Source organism: Danio rerio, chromosome 1 (genome assembly GCF_052040795.2).
Source record: "Danio rerio strain M-AB ecotype USA chromosome 1, GRCz13ab, whole genome shotgun sequence".
Classification (NCBI taxonomy): Eukaryota; Metazoa; Chordata; class Actinopteri; order Cypriniformes; family Danionidae; genus Danio; species Danio rerio.
The window spans coordinates 40,073,687-40,090,700 of record NC_141021.1 but is presented as its reverse complement, the minus strand read 5'-3'; the positions used below and the strand labels follow the sequence as shown (position 1 = coordinate 40,090,700).

At 36.4% G+C, this 17,014-nt stretch overlaps 1 protein-coding gene across 5 annotated transcripts in view; it reads right to left on the bottom strand.

The window, feature by feature from the left end:
* galntl6 (polypeptide N-acetylgalactosaminyltransferase like 6) overlaps positions 1–17,014 on the bottom strand; it is a 708,600-nt gene that overhangs the window by 377,434 nt on the left and 314,152 nt on the right. For 3 of the 5 annotated variants that reach the window (XM_087236265.1, XM_087236264.1, XM_087236267.1), the window contains one exon: positions 3,789–4,028. In XM_087236265.1, coding sequence (XP_087092391.1) covers positions 3,789–4,028 — 240 coding nt within the window. 5 annotated transcript variants of the gene reach the window in all.

Sequence of the window (17,014 nt, the reverse complement as noted above, 5' to 3'; positions counted from 1 at the left end):
CATAGAGAAAGGAAAATATGGACTATGAGATTTGAAGGCCGGACACTATCACTGCAAGGTGGAATATTCAATTACATCTTCTCCCTTGGGACTGATCATTTGTCTGACTAAAACCCCCTCCCCTTCATGACAGCACAATTTCATTTCTATTTAGTGCAATGGAAATTATGAGGTGAAAAACACTCGTTCTATTTCTGGCTAACACGGCTGCCATTGACTTGTGTATAATCAAAGCCATTTCATTCCCAAACTGAACCTTGACCTCGTACCACGCTGAATGGTGCTGCTAACCGAAAATTGCTTTTATGCTTCCAGACAAGAATTGAAAAGTCTTACGTTTATTCTAGTCTCTCAACAGTACTATTTCTATGATCCTTCTGTGTTCCCAGTCCACAATTCCGTTCAAATCATCTGGTGCACTCTTCACCCATGCTCTCACTGTTAACTTGACGTGTGCATTACCATAATGTATCTCTCCAGGATGACACTGAGGGTAATTGCAATTACTACATCTCTCTTCCCCTTGTCACTTTGCTGGCAAATGGAAAGCGACAATAATATTCCTTCGCCCAGTTGATCCAGGAAAGCTTTAGGACTCCGAGGTCACCTTGCCCTCCACCTCCATTGTGCCTCCACTTCAGGTAAGTTAACAACGGCAAAGCTCTTGTTATCCACTATGCTATCAGCGACAGTGCTGTACGCCCCGCTGTTGTCAACACACCAAAGTGCAATGGCACGGCGAGATAGGATTGCATATACAGCCTCTTCATAATGCTCATGGGCAATGTCATGCTCAATGGTGGGCTCTTGTTAGAAGCTGAGGGAAGGTTATCAGTCCTGACACACGCTTATCAGCACACGTCCATCTCGTAGCACTGGCGCCGCGCATACCACCCACCGAAGTACACAGATGCTGTTTACCCGCGCCAGGAGTGGGCCGCCACAGCTAATTCAACATGATTGTCTCCCAAAGGACAGAAAGCCGAGATTTTGACAGGGAAGGAGGGACAGAGCTCAACACACATCTTCCCCGAAGAAAGGGACCCACTGCACTACGTCTGCACTTCCCGTCGCTGTTTTGTTAAACCTCGGTTAACGTCGCTGGGGGAGGATTTTTTGGGATTCCAAGCTTGATTCAATCATGGGTAATTGCTATCGGATAATAAAAGAGGACACACAAGGCGGGTTTATTCACCGGGATTCTTGGGGGCTTATTGACACAATATCTCTGCTGTCAATTATCTCTCCCGCTCTGACAGGTGCACAATAACAGGCACTGGGATCTTTCTATCGAGCCGGTAAACTCAAGCTCCTTCTGAGACAGGAAAGTGTGTGACATGAGGGGATTGAGTATGATTCTAGACTGCTCTCATGCTTGTGTGCCCTCCCCAGCCTTATTCCTCATGGAGCGCGCTCTCAATCCTCTAATTATATTCTCCTAAAACTGCTGGATAATCAATAGTCCATCTGATTTACTTCATCAAATATTCAGACGGCAGAGTTTACAGATCGAGTCCACTATCTGAGACACTCCTGAGCTTCTAGGCCTACCAGCTTTAATTGCATTAAATCGTCTACAAATTCCCACCGAGCAAGCGAGCTTGTTTGGCCTGGAGAACGGCTCATTGAGGAAATCAGCAGAGAGTAGGTCAGTAGAGACCAAGACCGAAAGGACAGCACCCCGCATGAGGTGCTGCTCTGATATTTTTGGCCCTGTCAACAATGTGGTGCCTGCTCGCTGATTTGACTTTAATGAAGAGACTGGATTTGTGCAGTTGTGCCCGCCCAGGGCTAAAGTCATGCAACCCCGGCAAAACAAATGAGAAAGGAGCAATTACGAGACGCAATAAACAGACTCAGCATTTTCCCTTAAGCGCTAGAACTACATCACAGCTGCAGAGACCAAAAGCGAGTAGGTACCCGAGGGCGGAATCAAATGAACCAACAGCACCCCTCGGCAGCTGGTGAGGGCTGCACACATACAGTACGTCGAGAGAAGGGAAATCGGTAGATGGGAACATTAGTCCTGTAATGTTGACTAGAAGGAATTGCCACAATGTTTTCTTCCATGAGTGATGATGCTGGTTATAAAGCAGTCCTAAATCCTTAGGGGACATTTTGGACAACTTAGTTTTCAAATAGGGTAACCGGTGAAGGGGGCAGTGGGTTCTAGGCATGGGCTGGTGAAAGATTCTGACGCTATGATAACCTTGGATAAAAAATATCACGGTTTCACGGTATTGTGATTACTGCTCTAAAATATATTCATTTTAAATGTCTGGGTAAAAAAACTAAAACCTTTTTCTGCTTTGAACACAATATATTTTATCTTAAGAAACATTTAAAGTATTTTGGAACATTAAACATGTCAGACTACATAATTCAAATGAATCATTGACTTCTGCTGTCTTTGTTTCATTACAATTTTCAGATTTGATTGAAAATTTAAAATGGCATCTTTAAATATATTTTCTGCTGTCCTAAAACAAAAACAAACCTAAAAATAAATAATAATAATAATAATAATAACATTTAAAAAAAAAAAAAACTAATCTTACATGTATCGTAGGAACGATATAACAACATTTTGGCAGTTTTAAAACCTTGAATTTTTCTAAACCGTGGTATACCTTGAAAATGTTTATCGTCCCATGCCTAGTGGGTTCTACCTCATTTTGGTGTAAACGCATGCCAGTTCCGACCAAGTGCCAATCTGTGGCGGAACCCCAGTAGAAGCAGGAGCTGTACTGTATGTAAGGAAGCACAAGTGATTTTCCACATGCAAGATGCTTTTAAGGGACTAAACATGCCACAATGACATCTGGCTAAGAGAATCACTGATGGCACTCTCATCCTAAGCAGCAGCCAGTTGCAAAGTAAATGAGCTTATCCTTGTTGTTCTCTGAGAGTAAGGCATGATTAAGGAATTCAACCTAAGAAAATGATGCTATAATCCCAAATCTCTTGAAGATCAAACATTCAATAGGAACTGAATTGTTCTCTCCTTCTCCTTGAGAGCATTAGTGGAAGATCAACAATAAATATTCAATATTAGCATGAGACAGAGCTTCATCCTCTTCATTTCTGCACGCCTTGCAAGAAAATGTTCTTTCATTTCTGACTTGGTGATTTATGTTTCCCTGAAGGCAAAACTGCTGACTTCCTAAGTGCTCCTAAATGCATAATCTTGTGGGAGGCAAAAACACAATAATGTTAACTATTCATTAACAGCTGAACAAGGTGCATAACGATTTGGTTTTGTATTCTTAAAGTTTAATTAGAGTACAGTAGAGTTAGTTAGAGAAAATGAAAAGTCAAAAGTCACGTAGTAACTTATGCATGTGAATACACCAATCAAGTGTATACAGACTATACACTAAATACATATATGGCCAAACAACAATTCCAACCATTTCTAACAAAATTTTCAAGTTTTAAACAAACAAACTAACGTGATGTATAATTAAATGCCATTTTTAATAGACCTAGGTTGTATGGAAAACAGAAATTATGCTTTACAACAGTTCACAGCATTCCAAAAAAAAAAGAAATCAAAGAATTCAACGTTGCCAACTACATACACCACAGTTAAAAATGCACTTCACTTATGACCTGAACTTTATTTCACAAAAATAACTTCTGAAACAATGTATAACGAGCATCTGCATAACCCAGATGGGCTAAAGCTGTGCACAAGACTGTTATTTACCCTGGTTATGCAGCACCAAGGTCTGACTGACAACAATTAACCCTAAATACGGAGTCACACAGATGTCAAAGGTACTGACCTGCTCTCCAGGCTCGTGCGACTTCATGAGGCTCTTCTCTCTGTACATTGACCAAAGGCCGACGTTTGGCAGGAAAATTAAAGCCACCATGAACAGAAATGCCATCTGCAGAACGCGCTTTTGCCTTCTCTTCATTTTGAAGACGCACACGAGGCACAATCCAGCGCTAGATGAACGTGAGTCTGCCGTGTGTGCACTCGAGCTCCGCTTCTCCCCTCGCAAAAGACGACAAACTTTTACCTGCAAGGAAGACAGAGTCGCCGCGTCACATAAACAAACATTCCAAAATGAAACGGAGCAGCATATTCAAACGCGCATTAAACCCAGGCTCGAAAGCAGCAATCGCACTCTTAACTGACATCCGCAATTAGCGTAACATTAACTGAACAACCTGAAGAACATGCATGGATTAATAATTGAAGACAATTTTGTAACAGTATATCGAAGACACACACACAAAAATATAAGACGAGCCCGTTTTTTATCAGTCACGCGAGACGGAACGCGCGCAAGTCATAAGAAAACGACTTACAGTAGAGGGATATTTGCATGTTGAGACATGTATGTTGCTCGGTAATCCTCTCTTCTTGGCTGAAGACACGCGAGAGAGTAAGATAATTGCTGGACAACGACGAGCGCTGCGTTTTTATCTCAGGCAATGCACTCGAGATACAATTTAGAATCGTTTCGTGTTCTTCCTTAAAAGCCTCGCGCGGGCGTACCACCTACTGAAGGTTTACGGATATTTCTCGTTCCTCCTTGGGCGACTTCTCGTTACCCCAACATTTTAGATATTGCGGTTATAAACCACGTGCGCTGCGCATTAATGTGAAAACATCCTTGCAAGCCGGGCGATGTTTTCCGATGTGTGGGACAGCAGAGAGAAGCAGCGGTCTGGAGGCTACACACCAAACACGAGCGCGCACAGTGAGAGGAGAGCGATCCTTAGGTTTGGTTTGAGCTGTTGAACTGGAGCTCCGCTTGTTCTTCAACACGCAAATGCAGGAGTTCGACTCCATACACACTGACATACACATTGTTTGATATTTAAGTTGCAATAGTGGGAACTTGTAAGGGATGTTTATTTTGGGGGGAGAAAACTAAGAATAAACTGAACATTTTATTAGGTTAAACACAATATGTTTGTATGTTTAAAATGAATATAGGTATTTTATAAATATATTAAATTGTTAATATCGCTACATTGAAGATACGTAAAATGTCATTAACACTTATAAATGATACCCAGTAACCTATAATTATTGATTGCATAAATGTGTCTTATAAGCTAAATGGCAGCATAATTATGAGCTAAATCACAATATTAGGAACTAAAGAATACTGTTACAGTTAAAGTGAGGAAGCCATATCATTTGAAGCAGTTCATCTAAAATGTTATTGATCTAAAACAAGTCTCTTCTACTTTTTAAAGCTTCATTTAATGACAAAAGAAAAGAAAAAAAAAGACTAGCCCATAAAACAGAACTACTGGGAAGTAAATATTAAAATATGAATTAAATTAATAACTGAATATTATGCAGTCATTACTTCAGATTTCAGAGCAATATTATTTTAAAGAAACTATGTTATTATGCTGATTATATTTACTATTTAAGATTTCATAATACATATATAACAAGTCAAGCACTTGTAGTTGCATTTTATCATTATTATCCTGTCTGGAAGTACAGTATGAAACTATGAAGCTTTTTATCACATGATATTTTTTGCTGCGATCCACTGTGTGTTTTGTCAAATCTAATAATTATTTTAGTTTTTTTTTGTTTTGTTTTGTTTTGTTTTTGAAGCCTGACAAAGAAGTTCTAATAAACTCTAATACAAATCAAATGGCTAAAAAAGAGTTTAGTAATCATACATTTATTGTGCATCATCATTTAATATATTATCAGGCATCAGTCACACACAATATAAGTCAAACCAGCTGATGATTTTTTAAACTTTGTGTAAGAGGCGCACATTTCTTTGAAGGTGTTTATTTATTATTGAATCCTGCTGTACTTGATGGAAAGGAAAGGCAGACAGATGGGGGTGTGGTGCAGGTACACTTTCACCAAAGGCACTGCAGCACAACATATGGAGACAGCGTTCACAAGGGATCACCTCGTGTTTCTAAGTGAATTGCAGATCTTCATGAATTTTATCAATACCATGCTGGATCTAGTCCTGAATATTTAAATGCATTGATATACAATCTAACAAAGGTGTTTTTCCCTTGCCACTATATAAATAATATATACAGAGAGAAACTTTGTGATTGTTTGAGTTTTCAACACAACCAACAGAGGGGGCCAACAGGCACGACCTACTCTGAACTGCTGATCCACAATAAGTATTTGTTTCAGCACCATGGACAGCAGTTTCTTTTTCCAATGTGAAAATACCAGTCTCATAGAAAAAAAAAAATAATAAATAAAAATTCTGTACTCAAATGACTAATGTATGTTAGCATAAATCAGCATTTGTGACCATGGACCACAAAACCAGTGTTTTCAGGGTTTCCGTAGCGACTTAAAAAGTCTTAAATATTAAAATCCAAGTTTTAGGCCTTAAAAGTTTTAGGCCTCTTACATTTACTAAAATATCATGTTGTAGGTCTTAAATATTTTTTTAACATGTCTTAATTTTCTCTTGTTCATGTATTGCTACCCAATCTGGCCAAAACCCATACAATCACCAACAAGCATCTCAATAAAACTTTATTTTTTTTTATTTAAAAAGGTAGTTTTTTAACTTTATTTATCATAATGGTTTAATTATTTGTTAAATAAATAATATTTATTATTATTTACTGCTGAGGACACCAACCTGGACAGATTGTTGTCCAAAAATTAAGTTTATTATAGTTTTTTAACTTTTAAAACATTTGAAAAATTTTATTGTTTTATTTATTTTAAAGAAAGTTTATGTTTGGACACAGGTAGAACTTGCTTGTTTTGACACAATTTTTTTGCCTTCTCTTCATTTTGAAGACACACATATATATATATATATATATATATATATATATATATATATATATAGTTAATTGTGCCTACTAATGATCAACAGTAAAAAAAGGCAAATTTTACCTCTTCCCAAAAGGGAAATCCAACAACAATCAAAAATGGTTTCATGATTGTGTAATAATGAAAAGTAAATGAGGTTATAATAGAAGTCAATGAGTCAAAAACAGTCATGAACAGTGAATTTAGGGAGAAAAAAAATAGAAAATTAATGAAAAACAATGCATCAAAGGCAGTGTTTGTTTTTACATGTCAAAGACTTTGATAAAAGGTTAAAAAAATCCAGTTCACAATTACTTTTTATAATAAAAATACCTAAATATGTGTTTTTTTTTTCAACAAAATAGTGAGATCATGTATGAATTTGGCAATTACAGAGTTAAAATGCTGTACTTTTCTAAGCAACTTGATTAACAGGTTTTTGCAAAAACTATTAAACTATTGAAAAAAAATTATATATTTATCTGATGCATTTTTACAGCAGTTTAATGTAGTGGATGTTTTCATCCTAACATAACAATTTTTGGATGTTTTCATAACATAATAAAGCGAATTTGATTGTGACGTTTTTTTTTTTTTTTAGCAAAAAAAATCTATGCATTTTCTTAAAATATTTGTCAAAATAAGGTTTGCCACCAAAATTCATTTTGCTAGCTGAAACACAGAAAAAGTTATGGCCAAATTAAAACTCAAATTCACCCTAGAATTGATAAAAAACATCTCCAACATAAAGGTTAAAACGTTTTTTTCAATATTTCATTTTTTTTTAAAGAAGATGAGTAAAAATTGTTTTATTTCAGAAAAAGATCCTAACAAACCATACATCAATAGAAAGAATATTCAGATTTGATGTGATGTAAATATCTCAATTTTAAAATTATTACTGGTTTTGTGGTCTAAAATCACATATACTAAATGTAAACCAAATATAAAAGTAACACTGTAAAAACTAACAAAAATACTGGAAATAAAAACACTGTAAGAACTGAAGAGAATAATTAGTTCAAGGCAGAAACTTGTTTCATGCCCCTCTTTGTCTTAATTACCACAGTGCAGCACATCGGTCAAATCATTTGATTCAGCATATTTACTGTGACAGAAGACTGAGGAATTCCAATCTTCCATATAGATTAAACTCTGCCTATGGCTTTGAAATTGAGAGAGAAAGGCAAAACATAAAGGCTTTTATGATATTTACAATTTGAGAAATGAAATATCAGCACCACAGGAAAAAAAATGTATTTGATAAATACAAAAATGTTCTAATAAATAAATACAAAAAAATTGTTATACTAAAATCACATTATTTGCATTTCACAAACAAACACAAACAATCCCATTACCTCTAATGACAATGTGACTGAATACAACATGCATAATTTGAACTTTAATTATGCATATGCTAGGCCATGGTACTGTATGTGCACCTATGGAAGGCGATCAGATCAAATCTTTAAATAAATCAAAATCTTTAAATAAATTAAACGTGTGATTTTTGTTATAGTTTGAAAGTATTATGGAGGTAAATTGTAACACACTTGACCATTTTAAGGTTGCTTTTTTTTTTTTTTTTAAAGGAAAGATATCTCATCAATGAAGAGAACACGTTTATTTTTCATTGAAAGTTTTTACAGCAAGCCACATTCTTGGTTTATTATGGTAGGGGAAGCCTTAGTGCATGCCCAGGATAAGTTAAAGAACTTTCAGGCCTTCCTAGGTACAAATGCAAAGATGGTCAGAGAAAGTGTAGATGGATCCCTATGTAAAGATGAACACAGGCAGGTGTGGATGGACTCTGATCACTCATGTTTTGACAATTGTGAATCTCTCTAAGACAAAGTCAGTGCAAGAGATCCCTTTAAACACAGAAACTTAGTCGTGTCATGAATAGGATGATAACCTGTAAATCTCACTTTCACTTTGGGTTTCTCCCTTCTGCATCAGGGGTCACCACAGTGGAATAATGTGCGTGTGTGTGTGTGTGTGTGTGTGTGTGTGTGTGTGTGTGTGTGTATATATATATATATATATATATATATATATATATATATATATATATATATATATATATATATATAGTTAGGTTTAGAAATGTGTTGAAAAAATCTTCTCCCCATTAAATAAAAATTGAGGAAAACATAAACAGGAGAGCGAATAATTCTGACTTCAACTGTATTTGTTGGCAAACTGGCGATCCTTGGCCATCTTTGCTCCTAAAGGACCAAACCTTTCTTGTATTCTGCTTTTCTCCCAGATCATAATTACAATCACCTGTTGACATCACCTGTTTCAAATCACATCATTATTTAATCGATTTGCCTGATTACTAGCCCTAAACCGCTCCTGTCCTAACTCTTTTGGAATGTGTTGCATGTCTGAATGATAGGAAAGGATGTACATTTACAAATTAAAAGAAGTTGACAAGACTAAACATGAAATATTTTGTAAAAAAAAATAAAAATCTCTACTTTCTCTCTTTTTATTAGCATTTTTCATTTTCATGGCTCTTCATTATAACATATAAAGTGGCCCATACACTCAAAAAAAAATACAAATAAAAAATAATTTGCTACTGGTTCAAACTACTTATTTAAAATGAGCAGATTTTGGGGCCAACTTTTTTTTATTTTTATTAAATTCACTTCGCTAAGTTTGTTACATTAACTTAATCAATTTGTGTTGGGACAACATGAATGAATTGCATGAAACCCTGCATTTTTACAGTGAATGTTCATAACAGAAAATATTTAGAGGGAGGGTTTTTAAATTTAAGTGCAAATCAACAAAAATGCTGGCGGTGCCTAGTAACTTAAAAAATAAATAAATAAAACACTGACATTCAGATATTGTACAAAGACAAATCTGCCTTTGAGATCAAGGAATGCTATCAGATGAGAATACTTGGCCAGTTGTGTGTGTGCATACATGTATACCTTTTTCAAATAAAGAACTGCATAACAACACACTAGCTTCATGAACAAGGCCCGGCTATATTAATCATCAGTCTAGCGGGTTTATCTTGAACCAAAAGGTGTTATAGAATCAACATATGGCTGTGTGAAACGCATCAGCTGGACTTGCTCATTCCCGCATGAGTAATTTCTAACACTGGATGTGTGACAGCTCGCTACTATTTGCAACAGCGGGTTTTAGTCAGCCTCTCAAAGCCACAAATGCATGCTCACAGGGAGTGTTGTTAGCTCTAAGGTCAAACCAAAGGGTCCGCTACCACATTACCCCTGGAGAAAATTGGGGTCAAATGCCAAGGTCTTACATTCGGTTTACAACGCAACTGTCATGTTACCGGATTTGACTTTGCAGGCCTCTGGGTACAAGCTTTTGTTTTTATTCCACTCCATAACTCAGAGTTTGACTGTCTGCTGTGCGCCTTCTCAAAAAAAAAAAGAAAAAAGAAAAATTAATAATAATAATAATTAATTAGTCCAACCCATCAACCAGCCCAGGATCCCCAAGTGAACTGTCTTCCTCACCGAATTAATGCACCATAAAGCAAGTGACATAAATAAATGGTTGGGATCAGAGGTGTGGACTCGAGTCATGTGACTTGGACTCGAGTCAGACTCGAGTCATGAATTTGATGACTTTAGACTCGACTTGACAAAATATAAAAAGACTTGCAACTCGACTTGGACTTGAACATAAATGACTCGGACTTTGACTAGGACTTGCCCCTATTGACTTGTAAAGACTTGCTGCTTCCCATGAAAAGCCCAACGATAAAAAAAGTATGTTGACATAGACCGCTCTCTCTCTCTCTCCGTTTATGTGTGCGTGTGTGTGACAGCATGCGCGCGCGCGCGTGTGTGTGAGCATGCGCGCTTTCGGCATGACGTCCAATCAAAGCACGGTAGATTGTTTTGATTCGACAGTATCCAACGTGACTACTATGAGGCGCGGGAGTGGACAAAAGTCAAGCGAACGCAGAGAGAATTTGAATTTGAACTTGAGATCGAGCCAATACTCGCGTGCCAATACTCGCTCTCTCTCTCTCTCTCTCTCTCTCTCTCTCTCTCTCTCACATACAACATACACCTCTCTCTCTCTCTCTCTCTCTCTCGTGCATTCAGTCTCTTTGCGTTCGCTTGACTTTTGTTTACGATGGCGTCTCATACCTTTAGTGATTTTGCTCTCACGGGATCCTGTTAAACTGACCCTTCGCTAAGCCACGCCCAAAAACCGCCACCCACCAATCGCGGCTTACCAATCGTAGCTACGGGCAGAGGCTCTGTCAAGCTTTCGAGCGAGGGAAACAAGCCAAATCGTTGCGCAATTGAATTGTGAAAATCTGACACCTGCTATCCTAAAAGTTTGGACTGGGTGGTGGGATTTTTTCCCTTTTCAAAACCAAAGCCCAAGAGGAGAAATGCCAGCGTGGATCAAGCTGTGTGAGGGGCGGTAAAGGAGTTAACAGCTAAGTTGGTTTTGTTTTCGATATTCACATTCAGTGATAGGTGGCAATAACTCACACTCCTCTTATCCTAAACAGATCTAAACTGTGTTTCTTATAAAAAAAAAAAAAAAAAAAAAAAAAACAAAGCAGGTTATGCTTCCCAGCGGTCTTTTTCTTTTTTTTCCCACTCGATATTATGAGCCAGGGCTCGACAATAAGGACTGCCCGATGGCCCGGGGCCAGCGTGCGAGACAGTCGGGCCAGTGTACAAAATGTTACTGGCTCGATCGGGCCAGCTGCTGCCTTTTTGCATGCCAGATCGAGCCAGAGCTGCGTGCTGCGACTGTCTGTCAATTGTGTGCAAATACAATCTTACGGTGCTTTCACACATAGACGTTTGTTTCGGAATCTGTCTCGTTTCACCCGTTAGCGCGTTTTTTTTGGCATATATCCAGCAGTTGCGCTCGCTTCCGCGCCAAATCAATCAGTCCAAGATCGCCTGAATGAGACGCGGTCTCTGTCCTATTGAGCGTATCGATTGTAGCGAGAAAACAAAACAATGCAACGAACTAACGACCCAGGCTATATCACAGTGTACTATGATCGTGTAATAGCCATATATACGGCTATATGAAGAGAGAATGATGAGCTGGGCCAGATGTCATTCTTACCGGTAAATGCGAAAGTGAAAGCATGCTGAAATATTACCGAGAGCTGTTTGTCCAGCCTGATCTCGGTTTATCCGTCAGGAAAATTGACCGAAATTACTATCTGTTAATTTTTCCATATTTTAATCGTATAAAATGTTGTATTAGGCTTGTTGTTTTGTTCATTTCCGCACTGACAGCTCGAAAGAAAGATTTACATTGATCTGATGCAGTATCGGTTCATCTGCTATGTCTCTCTATAATTTAAGCCTAAAATACAGAATTATAGTCAACGTTTCTTTAATAGATTGATTAATTCAATTGATCGATTTCTACAAAACCTGACAATTGAAATGAGGCTCTGTATATATGAGAAAGTCTGACCTCGATTTGTATTTGGTGACGATGTCTGTGGGTTGTTAAATTAAAGTGCACATTTTCACTTATAAAATATTCTATACACAATGCACAAACGTTTGGGGTCAGTGTGATTAAATTTGTTAAAACAAGCTTCTTCTGCTCACCAAGGCTGCAATTATTTCATCATAAATACAAATTGTGAAATGTTGCACTATAAAATAACTGTTCAAAAGTAGTTTATCATTTAATTTATTCATTTATTCCAGTGATTTTAAAGATGAGATTTCAGCTTCAGTACTCCAGTCACACGATCCTTCAGAAATCACTAATATTAATTATTATTATATTTATTAATGGTAAAAGTTATAAAATCAATAATGTCTGGAGTAACTATTTTATTTGAAACTAAATACAATAACAAAGCAGTTATTTAAAATTTTAATAAATATTTAACAATTACACCTTTTTTACATTTATAAATATAGCCTTGATGAACTGAATAGTTTTCCTTAAACATTTTAAAAATTACCGTAAATATATATACAGATTTATTAGCCCCCTTTTGTTTTTTGTTTTTTCTTTTTAAAATATTTCCTAAATGATGTTTAACAAAGCAAAGAAATGTTGATATTTTGTCTGATAATATTTTTTCCTCTGAACAAAATCTTATTTGTTTTATTTTGGCTAGAATAAAAACATTTTTTAAACCATTTTAAGGTAAAATTTATTAGCCTCTTAAGCTAATTGTTTTTCAGACTGTCTACAGAACAAACCATCATTATACAATAACTAGCCTAATTACCCTAACCTGCCTAGTTAACCTAATTACCCTAGTTAAGCCTTTAAATGTCACTTTAAGCTGTATAGAAGTGTCTTGAAGAATATCTAGTAAAATATTATTTACAGTCATCATGACAAAGATAAAATAAATCAGTTATTAGAGATGAGTTATTAAAACTATTATGTTTAGAAATGTGCTGAAAAAATCTGTTCTCTGTTAAATAGAAATTGGGGAAAAAAATAAACAGGGGTGCTAATAATTTAGGGGAACTAATAATTCTGAAATCAACTGTGTGTGTGTGTGTGTGTGTATACACACACACACACGCACATTCAAATAGCGATTAACTTCTTTTTTTTTTTTTTTTTTTGGTGGGGCCAGTGAAAATTTGGGCAGGGCAAGTAAAAATCAGAACCACTGGCCCGATCGGGCCAGTAGAAAAAATCCTTAGCGTTGAACCCTGTGAGCACTGCTTAGTTTAAACCCTCGCTATTGTAACGCATATAAATACATACACTAATATTTGCTGGTAGAAAAAATCTATTTGTTCACTTCTGTTATTTATACTTTGATTTGCATTTCAATTTTTTTTCTTCCACTTAACTGTAAATTTGAATAAAAACTGGATAAAGAGCACACAAACATGCTGACAGTAATAGGTACTGTACACTGTTATGGGTCAATGATGCTAATATTCGGCACAAATCCATCAGTTTCTTAGGTTATTAGATTATTTTATACTTTCACCTCTCCTGCTGTGCATGAACTATGCTGTTGAATGTTCAGCGTATGAGGTTGCTAGGCTAACCTTGCTTCAATTTTGATAAAATTATTTTCTAATCAGTTGCTATTATGTTGTGAATATACCCCTGTAATGTATACTGCAGTCCTCTTTTGTCTGGCTTTCTCAGATATCTCACCTGTTTGCCAAAAATGACTAATTAAATCCTTGGGAATGTCTGACACCAGCGCATACACACTGTAATAGATGTGCCAGGCATGAAAGCTTGACAGGCGTAGTAGCAACAGTAACTAAGGAGGGCGAGGCTTAGCGAAGGGTTATTCCAAGAATGTTGATATGGTTTCTTTCTTGCTTTACTATTTATTAACAATACACAAAAAACTAAAAGGTTAAGGTAAATTCTTTAATAAATTCTAGTGTTTTTGAGTATTATACTTGTTGTATACTTGTATTATACTTATGTTTTAGGCTAGTATTATTTACGACTTGTTAATGAATGCTTCATAATACAGTAGTATTACCAATAGTGAACAGATAAAATAATACAAAGTGTAGTTTTACTACAGTAAAGTGTGGTGATTTGTAGTATAAAATACCCTATATTGTAAAATAATACAGCACTGGGTAATTTGTTTATATTACACTTGTGTTACCATAGCAACTATAGTATTTCCACAACTGATCAATTGAAGTTCTTTACTGTAGTAGGCTACTGTTCAAAACACAGTACATGCCAATATACGTGTTCAGGGGCCCTGTGGAACAGCTTTCCTCAAAATGAAGAGGATGACATGGAAAATGTCCTCCACAATCTCATCAGCAAAGTGGAAGCCAGCAGACACTAGTTTACTTTATTTTAGCTGCCATGATAAAATGAGATTGATAGTGAGATTACAGTAGACTATAATACCTTTTCAAGTGTTTCCTTATTTTTATCACAGTTACATTTCTGCTTGCATTAGTTTTTGTTTAAATGCTTTTAAAATAAAATGTATTCTTTACATCCAACATCTATTCCAGGGGTGCCTTATAGTGGTGTAAACCCCTTTACAAGGGGTGTTACCCCTGTGTAAACTCTAGCCACCCCTGTGGCCAACCCGGTATGATTTTGCTGTTGACATTATTTATTTAAATCTACTTACATAAATGCAATACAATGCAATATTTCAATAAATAAATAGCCACTAAAAAATTATTGTGGATTGATTGGTGCCACTGACGTAGCTGGCCTCTTCTGGCCCCCCTTAAGCAAATTTTCAGGGGGGCACCACTGGTCTATTCTCTGTCTTTAAGTGTTTGAAACTGAAAATATCTCATCATATAAAACAACCAAAAATGTTATGGTTTATTAGATTAAACATTTAATATGTAAGTCTATTTTAGTATTTTGGTTATTGTTATTAAACAGTGCAGCAATATGAATCATATCAAAAAGCATGAAAGGAAGAGGGAACACGACACAAATTGTGAGTTTGCATATAATCTCTGAGAGCGCTCAAGAAAATTTGTGTGTGAGCAGTGCATATTTGAGAGCGAGAGAAAATTTGAGAACTCGCAATCAGTTTTGTCCACAGAGGAAATCCGTGCACGAGCATCACACAAGGTAGAGAGCAAAGCTCTTCAACGCTATGTGAAGAAAACAACATTATTGTTTGTATGAAGTAGCCTACTTCATTAACAATATGTGCTACCATTTTACATTGCTGCAAGACAGATTTGCAGCAATATCTTTTTAGCACACACGAGATTCAATTGACAAAATTCCAATTTCACTCAATTTAACTTTGCGGCATATACAGGAGTTGGTCTACTGCTGCCTCATTGAGGTTATGTAATTTTGGTTAATCACAAGTTGATCACCGAAGACATAACATACGGGCACAACTAAACTTAATGAATTAGACAGCAGTAGACCTGCAATTTCTGTGTGATGTGAGGCAAAATTGAGTCTTTTTTTGGTGGAACTCGTTCTTGTGCATTATGCTGTGGAGACGAGACGCAGCACTGTTCAGTACTTTTTCAGAAAATTGCATTTGTATTTTTATATATCTGAGCAATGTTCTTTAACAAAAAAAGGTTTGTTTAATTAATACAGATCTTACAACCATACCTAATCTGTATATATTTTATTTTTCTGTTAAAAAGACTCGAAAAGACTCGAAAATCAAACTGCAGGACTTTGGACTTGACTTGAGACTTGTTGCCTTTGACTCGGGACTTGACTCGGGACTTGCCTGTCTTGACTCGGGACTTGACTCAGGACTTGAGGGCAATGAATTGAGACTTACTTGTGACTTGCCAAACAATGACTTGGTCCCACCTCTGGTTGGGATGAACATTGGATGACAGCCACACACAAATCATAGAGCGAATATAGTCACCATCAAATGTATTCAGCATCAGTTTAAACTGACAAAGTGACAAATAATGGGCATGCTGATATTCAGCAGTCATGTGTGCAGATGCTGTGGAGGACAAGCACAATGAGTTATTCTAATCACAACGCAATGAGCTAAATGCCATGCCTGCAGCTAATTGTGAAATGTGACAAATGAGTGTTCATCTGAGGAGAAGCAGACAAATTGTTTGCCCGAGGAAGAGCGAAGTAAAATAATAAAAGGAAGATTTGAGTAAAATCACAAATAGAGTTTTGAGCATATAATGACACACACTCAAACTTGTGTTCGGTAAGTTACTTCTGAAAATTTATGAATTACTGAGAACTAATTACATCATTAAAAATGTATTACACATTTAAATTTAGTTAATCTGAAAAGTGACTTAATTAACTAAGTAATTCAATATATAATTCAATTACTTGACTAGATAAAAGACAAAGAATAAAATACATAAATGAGCAACATCACATTCGTAGCATTACGATGTGGCTGTATATCAGCACTGGTGGGATGTGAATGAAAAGAAAAAGAAAATCAAACACATAGAATCTCAAAATCCTTGTGTATGAGGAACTACTTTCTTTCACCATTCATTCACATCAGCTGACGTCAGAACAGCGGAAGTCATTGCTACTTCACCAACGTCACTTTAGAGCTAGTATTTGAATGATTCTCTAGTGTAATGTCTAAAGTGGTGGCAAAACAGGTGATTTTGCTGACATTTTTGGTTTATAAGGCTAAACGGCATGAAATGTCATCAGCCTACAGAGATTTCCAAGTATTTCTTTGTTGCAATCAGGAAAAGCAACACAAACAATACCAGATTACTTTTTTGTTTGCAATAAAGAAAAATGCTAAACACA